The 13,648-nt window shown below is 45.7% G+C and overlaps 1 protein-coding gene across 14 annotated transcripts in view; it reads left to right on the forward strand.

Moving 5' to 3' along the window:
• The window catches only part of LOC110478594 (NEDD4 like E3 ubiquitin protein ligase), a 78,502-nt gene that overhangs the window by 42,943 nt on the left and 21,911 nt on the right, over positions 1–13,648 (forward strand). For all 14 annotated transcript variants that reach the window (XR_014951426.1, XM_021545351.3, XM_021545352.3 and 11 more), the window contains 4 exons: positions 12,560–12,610; positions 12,761–12,822; positions 12,939–13,041; positions 13,269–13,435. Coding sequence is in view for 13 of the 14 variants with exons in the window: in XM_021545351.3 (XP_021401026.2) it covers positions 12,560–12,610; positions 12,761–12,822; positions 12,939–13,041; positions 13,269–13,435 (383 nt within the window). In the remaining variant the exon portion in view is untranslated. The remainder of the gene's footprint in view (positions 1–12,559; positions 12,611–12,760; positions 12,823–12,938; positions 13,042–13,268; positions 13,436–13,648) is intronic.

Below are 13,648 nucleotides of genomic sequence, written 5' to 3' on the forward strand. Positions count from 1 at the left end.
GAGAGGTTGCCATGGCTTATAGTTGATAGTGTGAAAGAAAAATAATTGTGGTGCGTCCCAGTGCAAGAAGTTTATGTGTATGTGATTGATATAGGGCCTGGGCCGGGGCTGGGAGCAGCAGCTGCTGCAGCCTGATTTATCTCAGAGCAAACATCCGAGCGGGCGTCTGCAGTCCTGCTGCTCCGAGTGGTTGTGACCTTTCAAATATCTGCTCTTTTAGACAAGTGCTTTGGGGCAAGCAGGATGTCTTTCATTACCAGATAGAGTAAAATATTAAGTAAAGGCTGAGCTCGTGTCAAGCTGTGAAAAATTTTATTTGGAAGCCTTATTGCAAATTCTTTTGCCTAGTCTGATATTTTATATGCTGTGCAATAGAATGTCTGTTCACTGTGCATATTCCACATACTGCTGTTGTTTATCACTGGGGGCTGTGAGTGCGGAGTTGAATTTGTGGGATACACTTCAAAAATGTGTCGGACAACTGCTGGACAGAGCTGACAAAGGTATCTTTGTGAGGAAAAACCAGCGTGCCCTGACAAAGCATTGCAGGAGTAGCACTGAATTATATTTAATAGACAAACAGAAGCAGCACCTCTGGGTTCGGCAAGCGTGCATGTCTCACAGCTCGGCTCTTCCTCTCCTTTTTTAGAAATCATTTTACAATAAATATTGCTCCTACTTCAGGGATTGCTACCTGGACTCTTAGCGGGCATTTATAGGAAATAAGTCATGTGGCCTTAGCTGGAGGTTTAAATGGTTCAAATGAATAGTGTTGTGAATTTCCTGGCTCTCCCCTTGCTCTGCAAGGAGTGCAGATGGCCATCTGGAAAACCTCAGCTCTCTGCAGATAAGGACTTTGTTGACAGCTGCAGGTAGAGGATGATGAATTCCATTCCTTGGGTCTCTAGCTTTTCTGTTAAGGACAAAATCAGCTCTTCTCAACAGGAAATCACTTGCCCTCCTTCTTAATTCTCGTGTCCATCAGCTTGCATGTTCTGATGTGCTCTGACCACTGAGGAAAGGGGCAGGTGGACACACGGAAATAGTATCACTTTTTAAAATAGCAGTAATAAACTCTTTGCTCCTGCGTGGAAAATCTGTATGTGAGTTTGGGTACACAGAAATCTCTGAAGTGGAGAATTTATAATGGAAATGCTGACACCGGTTTAACGCTGCAGGTGCCAGCCTGCCTTAGTGCAGATCTGGCCACAGAAAATTGCAGATAAGAAAGCAGAGGGTGTTGATTGCTTTTTGTGCTGTTCAGATGGTTTTCTATTTGAGAAAAGCTGTCAACTAATGATGGGTTTCTGAATGTGCACATTTTGTACACATAAACAGAAGTTCTGCACGTGAACTGAAGTTTTCAGTTCAGCAGCTATTCCAAAGCCAAATCTATCCTGTTTACTTAGTTTACAGACTAAATCTCAGTGTAAAATACATTACTGTATCACTTCATCTTAAGACCAGGATGGCATTGGGAGCTTCCAAAAGTCAGCAGTTAGTACAGAAAATAAATTAATCAAGCATTAATTAAACCTGGCGTTATGACCAGCCAGGTGTTTGTCTCTGAAAGGAATGAAAAAATTAAAAGGGTGCATGGGAGAAGCTTCCAGAGCTGAAGGCAAAGGAATGAGATGAGTTGTTAAAATAAAATGAAAACTGTACTTTGTGCTGTGGTGTGAGTCCAGAGCTGTCAGTGCTTTGGTGGAAAGCTGCCACTTCCCTTTCAGCCTTGGGTTGGAAATAAAAACTTCCAGGATGTACTTTATGGATTATAGAAAATAATTTTTACAACTTTGCTATAAGGTGGGAGTTACATCTTCAGTGAGAGAGAGGTTCAGCTCCGAATGCCCATGACCTGCCATGATTGTCAGCTTTGTCTCAAGTGCTGTCGCTCATCCCAGTGGAAAAAGGGGAGAGGGAGACCCAAAGGCTCTGAGCTGCAGACAGAGCTTTGTCTGACCGTGCCTGTGTGGGAGAGAGCTGTGCAGCAGCGCTGCCGAAGGCAGCGGATGTGCTCAGGACGCCTGCGAGGACAGCCTGTGCTCTCCAGAGGTGCTTCTGCTTGCACGGCAGCCGTCAGGGGAGGGAGGAGGCCTGCAGATCCACCTGCGTTTTCCTGCTCTTCCCGGGGCTGGTAGCCCTTTGCAAAGGCAGGCTGTGCTGGTGCTGTGGCAGTGCGATGGTTAGGTACTGACTATCTGCTTACTCTTTTGAATTGCATTTGGAAGTACGCAGGATTTTCTCCCGATTCCGGGACGAGCAGTGCTGTAGGATTATTGTTCAGCAAGAGCCTCAAAGATGCTTTAAGACTAATCTTTTGATCGTTAATTTTAGGAAATAAATCTGATGCTGACTGTGATCGCTTCTATCTCTTACCGTGTGTCCGTCGCATAGTCAGTCTCTCCTTGTTTCTGCCCTTTTTCTCACCAGTTAGTCATGCGCAGTCACACATACAGCATTAAAAAAGAACAAGTAAAATGAGAAATACTGGGAATTACACTGCAAGTAGTTTAAAGATAATTAATTATTAACTTGGATGTTACCCAGGGCCTAAGTATACTTTTGTGAGTCAGTTCTGTGCATAAAAATTGCATAATGAAATAAATTGTGTTTCCATTTTTGAGCAGTTGCCTTGTCTCTGATGTGAGGCTGGATACCAGCAATTTCTGAAAGGGTTTAATAACACATGAAGTATGAAAAAGAGGTTTTCAGTAATCAGTTAATTTGTGGTGACATTATTTGAGGTCTATTGCATGTTTTTAATTTACTGTGTAAAAATACCTGATTTTAACTGAGCAAGTGAAATACTGTTTTGTTTTGTTGTTTGCAAATGTGGGGAATAGCATGCTGGCTGAGTAGGGAAAACCTTCCAGGAAACATTGCACTGTGGGAACTGGTCTTAACAGATTCGTTTTGGTCTGATGTCACCATTTTTTAATATATTTTTGGCATTGCAGCAGTGCCCCAGTGCAAGTGTCTTAGAGGAAAGCAAGCCGTACCTGCTTTATATTTAGTGAGGGAACTGAAATCAATCTACTCTTGCTCTTGCCATCCCCTCAGTAAGCCTCGCAGTGTTTTTTCCTTAGGGAATTAACATTGCATTGTGCTGGGGTTTGGGTCTTTTGTTGTCCCTTTACAAAGGTTCAGTTAAAAAGAGGAGGGGAGAGAAGGGTTTCTGTAGGACCTTTGGTTGCTGTCCCTGTCTAAGCTTGTAAATCCTGTGAATTCAGTGTAATTAACCAAGTGCCCAACTTTGGCCAGCCTCTACGTAGGAATGGGAAATACTTTCCTTTCCCTTTGAATAGATGTATCTTTATTCCGCTGCAGGACCAGATCTCTGTGAAATGTCTCAGTCGTGTCGCCAGGGAGGGGACAGCAGCCAGAGCGGGTGGGACAGTTCCCCATGCCCCCCGGGTGCCGAGCTGGCTGTGCTGGCCAGTGTTGGTGTGCCAGCAGCGAGTTCCAGAGGGCCTGACTGGGCAGGTGACATCACTTGGGCTCCCTGTGCAGGTGCAGCCAAAACAGATGCGGGAAGAGGTGGGAGGGAAGAATGCAGAGCCGCCTCTTGGCAGCGCCAGCTCCATTCTCCATGGAGCCGATGTGGGAGTTGGCACCGTGTGTTCCCTTCCCAGCACAGGCAGGCTCCTGCAGAGGGTTCCTGAGAGCTTGGAGCTGGCCAGAACGCTTCCTTACCTTTTGTTCTGCTCCTAAATGGAATGGGGATTGGCAGTTCTGACCAGACATTTGCAGCCGATAGTGCTGGGCTTCTGGCTTTTCTGATTTTTGCTCTAATCAAATCATTGTGTAGAATTCCAGAATACAAACAAACAGAATTAAAAAATAGAGCGTGTAACAAACTTTTCCAGCTTTTTTCTGTGTTCTTGAAATTTCACCCAGAGAGTTCATATTGCCAACTCTACCCCACTGGATTTTCAACTGACTGCAATTTAAATTACCCACCATAAAAAATCTGGCAGTAAATATTAGTGACTGATCCCCATGAGTTAGTCAATATAATCTTGGCTCTTCTTTCTCTTACAAACAAATGTGTTGCTTGAAAATTGAGCAGGTGTGAACGTTCTTGGTCTCAGCAAGGAAAAAGTGCTTGGACATGTGTAGGTGTAAATGATGATTAATTTACAGAAGTTAGGAGTAGTTAATGTCCACTAATTAGCACGTCAGTGGCCTAAGCATGAAGTACCTTACTGTTCCCTCTGGTCAGTGCACAGCCGTGTTTCCCCTCAAGATTCTGATTATTACCTAGTAGAACAGAGTCTCGTGTCACAGAAGTGTGGCCTTTAGAACACCTGCAGTGGATCTCGCTTTTTTCCATAACATTAGGGAAATCATTAAAGCAAAAATATGATGCCGCATATTGCCAGGCCTAATGCCTTCTTCAGTGTAAGTGCTGCTGGGATCAGCCAGTTGAAAGAATGTACTTAGTACCTTTGGAAAATTCAGGCTGAATAAATGTCAGCGTGCCTTCCCTGATTTCCATTCCAGCAATCTCATTTCCCTGCCTGCAGAGCCTTTCCGCGACTTTGATTTCCCTGCCACCCATCTCTGTTGTTTAACCTCAGCCCACATAGCTAAAGCACTGCATCACGATCCAGAAAAGCGTGGCGATGCTCCTGATGTAACAGAGCTGCACAAAGGTGCTGGCTGGCACTGCTGCTCCCTGTCATCCCTGGCAACCTACAGGGCACTCACGCAAGTCATGGGGAGCAGAGTTTTCACAGCACTGCTGCAGTCTTGGGTGTCATTTTTAAACAAAAATGGCCCTACGTTATTACTGAGGTGAACTTAAACTGCGCTTTTCTGGACTGTTGCTAATAAAGATGTGCACCTGAGCTTCCCCAGAGAGAGGGAGTTCAGTTCAGCTCAGCACGCAGGGAGCTGTGACTTTGTCAGCTGGCCACAGCCGCCACACTGGCACGGGAATCACAGCTCTTTACGTGTGAGCTGGTGTGCCCACAAGAGTTTCTGGGGCTTCTGGAGGGGTCATATATACATTTGGTTCCAAACTGTCCCTGCTTCCGTGAGCTTGGGTTGTCATGCTCAGCTTACGGTGGGGATTGTTGCAGGCATTTGAGGCTGCTCTGAGCTTTGGGAGTGGCTGATGTCCCAGCACATGGTGTGGATAGAGGAGGGTGGAATGGTAGAAATGAGTGTCTGTGTGCTGGGGACTTTTGTTTCGCCACGAGTCCTTTTAGTGCTGCTTTGCAATGAGGAGTGTGCATATGAAGGAGAGCAAATTCAGTAATGAAGGATGTTACATCAGTGTGATGGGTGCGATGGATGACTAAAATGTCATTGTTCTTCAAGACCACTCATTTGCTGCAGAGTTCTTGAGTTGAGAATTATTCTAATTTGTATGAAGAATGCCAGTAAATTTGACCAGAGTCTTGTGGAAGAGCTGCAGAGAGAAGAATCATTAAATAGAAAATTTCCAAAGTGCACGGTTTTGCTTACTCAGCAGGCCTGTGCCCAATATGTGCATGTTATGCCTCTGGAAGTGATGCACCCTGATCTCTCTATTTTTCAAGTTATTCATTAAAACAGCACTTCTATTTTTTGACATATTTTGAGAGAGAATCTATGGATTTCTTCAGTTTTGTCTCTGTTCAGTTCCCACAGAAGTCACAGTCTGAACATTTGTTTTCTTTCTCAGCTGCCTTCCTCAAGTTGCAGGAGGAGGTGAAAGTGTTTTAAAAGGTAATGACCATTTTAACCTTCCTGTTAAAACCAGCTATCGTGCTACTCATCTTCCAGCTTACTTGCAAGAGCTGGATACATTCTGCATCTCGAGCCCTTTAGACCTCAGTTGCTGCAGTTCTCCAGGATATATTAGAAGCATTGGAATAGCTTTAGGGGGAATATAAATCCCCCTAGCACAAGGAGACATTTCTACTCTAACAGTACTTGGCTTTTCTGAGGGTTGTATTAACTGCTTTCTGCCAAGAAAGCACTTACACAGAAAAATTGGTCATGACAGATATATAGTGGAATCCAAAAGTCTGAATGTATTCAAAAATCTGAACAGCTGTTGATGTGAAAAAGAAACAGAGAAAGTAGGACATTTCTCTGAGCAGAAGGAAAAGGTAGGATAAGTGGATTAGTGCAGAGGAGAGGAGAAGAAATGGTAGTGGAGACAGTGAGAGGTCTTTTGTTTGCACGGTTCCTGGTGTCTGCAGCAAGACAGCATTAATGAACTATGTGCCAGCTAATTATACTCTCTTTGTTCTGCTCAGCGCTGTACAGCATAGCAGAGCTTCCCCAGCCTCCCTGGCCTGCTTGCCAGGATCTGCAGGAGCAGGTCCCAGCTCCAGGTGCCCCTCCCTGTGGGAATGCTCCTGCTGGGACTCCCTGGTGTCAGGGGCATGAGGGGCAGCCGCGTTCGCGCTGCTGGAGCAGGGGGTGCCGAGTGCTCTGGGCACCCTCCCGGGCAGCAGCAGTGCCAAGGATGAGGCTGAGCAGCTAGAGAATTTGGGGGGCCTCTCTGCAAGATCCAAGTAGTAAAAGGCAGCTGTTTGTGCTTCGGAGAGCCACTGCCCCACTTCCTTGGAACAATCTGCTGTAAACTTGCCTTTGTTTCACTTGCTGGCTTCACCAAGCTGGCCTCACATCTACAGTTTCTCAACTCGAATGCCATTTGTTTTGAAATTCTGTACCTTTTTTTGTCCTCAGCTATCAAAGGTATGCAGGTGTTTGTGTACACGCGGTGTGCTACAGCTCTGCTCGTACTTGATGTTCTTTGCTGCTGCTTCATAAAATGCATTTCTTTGCTCTTTTGAAGAGCAACGATTCCCAAACTTGGTATGAGAATTATTCTCTTGCATGATTTCCTGGCTCTGTAACTCCAGTAAGGAAGGTGGCTTGAGGGCTCTGAGCACAGAGTTCTTTGGAAAACTTTTCTTGGCGCAGTGCCCTTCTCCTGCCATGGCAGAACGTGCAAGGAGTGGGCAGGGGAAGGTTGGCTTCTACTGGGCAGGGCTCTGTGCATGAAGTGCTGAGGTGGCACCTGCTCACGTGTGGCTTCAGGGACATGAACGCTCTGGCCACGTCAGCAGGGTCCCGGCCCTGTGCTGCTGCCCAAGGTGCAGCTGTGGGACTGCTGTGGGAGTGCACTTTGGGTGTCACAGGCTGCCGGTACGTGGATTGCAGAGGGCGGGTTTTTCTGTTACTCCACAGAGCAGGTTATTGTGCAGAATGTTCACTAATTAGTGGTGCTTACTGGCTATTGCAATGGGAATTTGAACCCATTCCATTGTGCCTCACTGTTCCTTCCTGGGGAGTTACGATGAAGCTTCATAAGAAGATTGTTTAATTTTTGTTCTGAGAGGTTTTTTTCAATAACACCTTCATTTCTTACAGAACATAGGACAGAAGCTGTCCTAACACATTTATTTTGTTCTACACTTTCTACCTGTTCTTTCCTTCTGTACATCTATTCTGTTCCCGTTTTCCACATCCTCTCACAGCTCAGGCCTGTTTTAAGTGTCTTGGGCATCAGCTCCTTCCTGCCATTGCTACTCCTATGCTTTGACCACATTTGGTTTGTTCAGTGTCTAAGGAGGAATAGACTCCCATCTTTCCAGAGGCTCCTGGTAATGTAGCAGTGGTAATAACAGCAGGCATTGGCTCTGTCTATCACAGGTAAGTGAGAGCGAGGAGCAGCCTCGTGTTTGCAGCCCTCCTGTGTGTCACACCTTTCATTACAATGGGCAGCTCAGCAGAAAGCCATTTTCCTGTAACGAACAGAACAAGGCTAAACTGCTTATTTTTTCCCTGACGTTATCTTGTTTTCTTGGCTGTTACTGGGTTTCAGGAGTATAGCAGATCTTGGCAGAGGTGCCTGGTGGTTTTCATTATGTTTAAATAAGCAGTGGCAGTGCAACACAGATAATTCAGGATTTAAATAATTGGCGCTTATGTCTTGCGATTCGCTTAATCCGTTTAAGAACCGATCCAGTTGTGGTTGACCATGTGTGCCAGAAAGGAGACATTTCTGTCTCAGCTGTGCTGATTCTGGAGCACCACTGCCTCATGTGGGAAAGTGCAGCTCAGAACATAATTCCTTACTCTCAGTTCTGCGTTGGCTTCCAGGAGCAGCCTGCGCGTTCCCTGGCGGAGACGAGGGATGTGTGGGACACTGGGAGGGAGCCTCGTGTAGCACCTTGTCCTTCCCCGTGCTCAGTGCCTGGCGCTGACACCCGAGCGGGCAGTAATTGGGTCGTAAAATGAAAGCTGAGAGGGATGGCACCAGGGAAAGTGTCATCTGACGCTGTTGTATTGAGCTGCCTGGAGGAAAAGTCAGCGTTTGTTTACTCTGGTGGCAAGGAATAACAGGAGATCACTTTTTAGGAAATAACCTACCTGTGTAGCTTGTTCTACCTGCACTTACAGATTTGGAATAGGAAAACCGTCCCCCTGCACCCCCCCCCAATAACTTAGGGTTTTTTTTTTTTCCGTGGTTACAGTGCAATATACTTGATTATGAAAATATCAGAGCCAGATTGCAGAGATCCACCGCAAAAGTATAGTCAGTTGCTATTATGAGCAAATGAAAAATGAAACTTTAGGTATGCTTGGGAAGTGTTGCTGAAAATATTTTGCTTAGGAAGGAAATGGTGACAGTGGCAAGTGGCAAAATTTCTGAATGTTTATATAAATGAAGAGAGTTTTATTGCAGTTCAGAAAGAAAGAATACTGTAACTTGCCAGCTAAGAATTGTAGTAATCGTATCATCAAATGATAGAGGAATATCATAAAAGTATCATTGTAGCTTTATTCATGAGAATGAAATCAGGGCGTTAGTGAGAGACGGCGTTAGGTATAGAGAGACATCTGTGATGGTTAATTAATACTTTAAGGTTTTAGTCAAGAGCAGTTAAATGTGCTTTGTTTCAATTAATAAAATTGTGGTTTGCTGCTAGTTTTTTGGTGTTTTTTTAATAATTAACAATACTTTAATGAACACAAATCCTCTTTCTTTTTTCGTTTTTAAAACCTTTGGTAAAAGTACAGTTCAGATTAGTTTTCTCTCCAGGTGAGACAGGTGATTTCCTGTAGCTCTCTGGGAAGGCAGCAGTGTTTTCTGCTCCTGTATTTTTTCTGTTGGTGTGTGCAGCTCTTGTATTTATGCTGGGTAATGTGGTGCTGTCTGAGCCAGACAGTCTGGACCACTCCTGGAGCAGTTTTCCAGGGCTTGGCAGCAATGGCACATCACATCTCAAGTGCTGGGTTTAAGTACTACATCAGGAAAATTGGCTTAATTGGTGCTTTTCACTTTTGTTCTACTAGAGTGGCTGCTGAGTGCTCAGTGGAGGTAAGAATTGTCTCTTGGGAGCCTGGGATTTGGCTTTGCCAGGTGGGTTTATCCGATCTTGCAGGGTGCCTTTGGCCTTTAGCTGTCAGGATCAGCAGGTAGATCTAAGCCAGCTGCCGTGTCCCCAAGGGCTGGCTTCCCTGTCCCTCTCTCCTCCTTCCCACCAAACCACTGCTGTTCCATATGGTGTTGCAATGATCACTCTTCACAGCCACTCTCGTCACATTCTGTGTTACCCACCAGGGCTGCTGCGATTCGAAAAGTTTGAGAATAACATGGCTGTAATGTATTTAGAATAAATGTCAAGAGAAGATGGGCTCTGAACCTCAGCAGGATAATAATTTAGGCCAATAGCTGTGTGCTGAAGCACGGCACAGCACGGTTGTGGTCTGAGAAAGGTGTGAACTCTGGTTTACTTTAAAGCCACTAAAAACCAGTTAAATTTACCGTACGGATCATGTCTGCCTGCTCTGAAATGAAGCAATATCTGGGTTGGAATGCAGCATCTCTTTAAACAGTGCCCAGAAATAGTACACAACAATTTTCAGGTCAGGAAGCTGGGAACATCCTGATCATCTCAAAATGCCAAGGGAACTGTATGTGGGTGGAGTGTTATTTCCCAGCCTGGTGTCTGGCCAGGGAACCAAAGCACCTCGGAGAGCTCTGTACGCCCAGTGCTCCGGCCCCAGCTGGCAGCAGAACGGACTCTGGGGGCCTGTTCTTCTTTTCACAGCTCGCCACTGTCTCTGTCCAGTGCTTCCGTTTGGATGAGCTGTGGCTCTGTGGTCTGTGGGTGTTGCTGGTTCCCAGGCCAAGGTGACCACGTTTTCATACAGGGGCATTCCATAGGAACCCCTTTGGGATCATTCCCAACCTTAGGAAATTTTCAGGCACTTTCAGGAGTTTGTTCTGCATTATTGGTAATCGGTTGCAAAACAGTGTGGTGTATTGGTCCAGGTTAGGAAACAGGCAGGAAAAGCCCAGGGGCAGGGCTGCTGGGAGAGCTGTCCTGATGATGTTGGTCTAAGGAAGCAGCAGATAAGCACAGGATTGCAGCTTGGCCTGGCAGTGCATGGCAGCAGTAGAGCCTTTCCCTGGGAGAGCTGCATGCGTTGGGGGTCTCAGCTGGTGTACACGTTTGGAAGGGCTGAATAGTATTTTGCACGTGGCTAAACGTCTTCCTGGTTTGCAGCTTGATAGGCACCAAATTGCAGCCTAGTTTTTACATACATTTGGCCTGGGAGTGTCACCTTGTCACCCCAATCTCCTATGATGAAGAGTGAGTAGTTTCATATTCTGAGGTGTTTGGCACAAGTTAGAATTTCCAAGTAGTTTTGTTCGTTTTTGAGGCTTTTTCAGAGATTGACTATGGATTACACTTAATGAAGCGTTTCCTTGGTTTTTTCCATTGTCTCCTGCTGGACAGTTGAGGTCTTGGCTGTTCTTGGGATGCAGTGATGACCAGGGTTCATTGCAGTGTCTGTGCAGGTGTGAGGGGAAATCAGGAAAATTCAGTGCACATAACACCTGCCATGCCTGGTGTGTGAGAGCCTGGTGCTGCTTTCCCACAGGATCAGTGCATGGATGAATGAGGCGGTTGGACAGATTGGGGTTTCCTGAACACATGGGGTATTTATGTCTGCCAAAACACTGAAGTGATTACCTTTCATTTCAAGAGAGCTCCTTGGAAAATAGGATGGTGTCTGACTTTCTCCTCTTCCACAATAAATGTGCTAAACCAACCCAACAGGTGGACCAGGGGATGCTGAAATTTGGTGAAATTGCTCTGGAGTGTTAAAGGCTAATTAGGAAATTTTGGGAGAGCTTTTGTTATACTTGGGCTTTGCAGTAAGACTCTAACAAAGCATCTGAGTAATATTAATATACCAGCCTTCCCCCTTTTTCTTACAGATGTAGGTGTATGGTCAAGTGTTATATAAAGACTGAGTTTTACAAAAGCCCTAGTTCTGGCAAGGGTGACCATAGGCATGCAGAATTAGATGAGGAAGTAATTCTGCTTACAGAACTGGCTGGGACTGAGGGGTTTCCAGTTCCACTGTAAACTACAAACGTATTTTGTTGGTTCAGGTTCTTTAAGGGTGTTTCTAACCTACCTGAACATTTTCTGTTTTATTTTTCTTGAGCTAAAATCTGCAAGAAGAGATGTAGCAATAGGTGTATATTTTCTTCAGAGCAGCTGTTATTGGAGTGACTGTACTGAAGCAGGAGGTGGCAAGTACTTGGAATTTGCCAGTATTAAGGGGAAAGCATGTTAATTCCCTAAAAACAGGGTATACTACCAGGTTTTTCTTTTGCTAAGAAGATTAATAGTGAAAATTCTGTAATGAAAAATCTATTCCCTGTTTTTTACTTAAAATTGGAAAACCCATGTTCTCCTCCGTGCTTTTTGTGTTGTTCCCTAGCATCCAGCACAGCAGGATATGTCCATTCTGTGGGCATCATGAAACGTCACCCTATCTTTGTAGTAGAAACAGAATTCTTATGAGGTCATCATATAAAATACGAATTTTAATATTAAACTTAATGCTCTGCTATGAGAAGTATGTAAACTTGGCTGTGCAGCAGCAGCATGCACTTCCTGGAATTCCGTGCATAGCGTGGTTATAAATAGGCAGCAGGTTATTTGGGAATCACTGGGGCTGATATCTGGTGTCACAAACAGTATCGGAACAGAAACTGCGTTCCCTGGTAGACATTTGGGTTTGGAAGAGCACCTCTGCTTGATGGTGAGGATTCCTGTCCGATGACTCCCAGGTGCCCCTGGAGCCCAGGTCCCACAGCAAGCGCCCGTCTGCCACCGGCGTCCTTTAGCCTCAGCTGCTGCAAACACTTCCATGCTTTGCCATCGTGGGTAACGTCCCCAGTCTAGACCCGGTGCTGGAATTCACCCTGCTGGGTGAGCTGCTCCCACAATGGGTAAAAGTAGGACTGTCAGTCCATGGAGGAAGGCTTGGACCTTTCCCCCAGGCAGAATGTGTCAGCACCGCCACGTGTGCCGTGGGCTCAGAGACCTGTTTGGAGTGTCACAGAAATACTGTGCTAAGATAAATGCATTAGAACAACAAATAATGGGCAACAGGAAGGGGGTAGGAACCAGTGATTCCTGAAGTAATGGTATTCAGTCGTCTTTATTTGTGTCTCATTGTGGCTAGATTGATATTTGCTGCTTCTTGCTTTTCTGACGATAATTTACTTTCTGTGTGACAGACCAGAGACGACTTCCTGGGCCAGGTGGATGTGCCGCTCAGTCACCTCCCGGTAAGCACCAGACCCCTGGGCCAGCCTTTAGGTAACTTAGGATTCAGTGGAAGTCAGAGATGTAATCTGTCAGCCTGATATGTGAATGTTCTTTATGTGGCTGGACTTGTGGGCAAGCCCTTTAATTTCCATTTTCTTCATTGCTTACAGACTGAAGACCCAACCATGGAGAGGCCATACACATTTAAGGATTTCCTCCTCAGACCGCGAAGGTGAGAGGAAAGACCTTTAAAACATTTGAGGACTTTGAAACATTTCTTACTTCATGATTTTTTAGTTTGCAATTATTTAAGAGTTCTTAAATGCGATGTGCCTCCTTGTCTTATAGCCACAAATCTCGTGTGAAGGGTTTCTTGAGACTGAAGATGGCGTATATGCCCAAAAATGGTGGCCAAGAGGAAGAAAACAGTGATCAGAGGGATGACTCTGAGGTAAGGTTGAAATCTCAAGGAAGGATTCAAGAAAAATTGTAGAGTCAGCTGCACTTGCAGGATAAGGCCCTGGAAACAGAGTTGGCAGTTGGTTCTCTTTGGCACCAAGCCACCAGCTAAGCACCTTTGGAAATCCCTCTTTAATAGACTGATGAGGATTTAGCTCTTTTCTCACTGAAATGAGGCACACACTGTAACTACAGAGGGCTTTTTCCTTCATTCCTAAGCATGGCTGGGACGTGGTGGATTCCAGTGATGCCGCATCTCAGCGTCAGGAGGAGCTGCCACCTCCTCCGCTGCCTCCTGGGTGGGAAGAGAAGGTGGACAACCTGGGGCGCACTTACTACGTGAACCACAACAACAGGAGCACCCAGTGGCACCGGCCCAGCCTCATGTAAGCCTCATGGGGGCTGGGTGGGATGGAGAGCCAGGCTGAGGCTCGAGTCAGAAAGGAGAACGTGTTTTGTTTGTGCCTGAAAGAGACTCGCTTGCCCCCAGCACATCACAGAGACACAGAGTGTTCTGGGAAATTCCAGGAACTCTGGCATGGCAGGGAAGGCAGTGCATTAACAACACACCTTAGAATATTAGGAGACAGATAAGGAAT

This window comes from Lonchura striata, chromosome Z (assembly GCF_050655825.1).
Source record: "Lonchura striata isolate lonStrDom1 chromosome Z, ASM5065582v1, whole genome shotgun sequence".
Classification (NCBI taxonomy): Eukaryota; Metazoa; Chordata; class Aves; order Passeriformes; family Estrildidae; genus Lonchura; species Lonchura striata.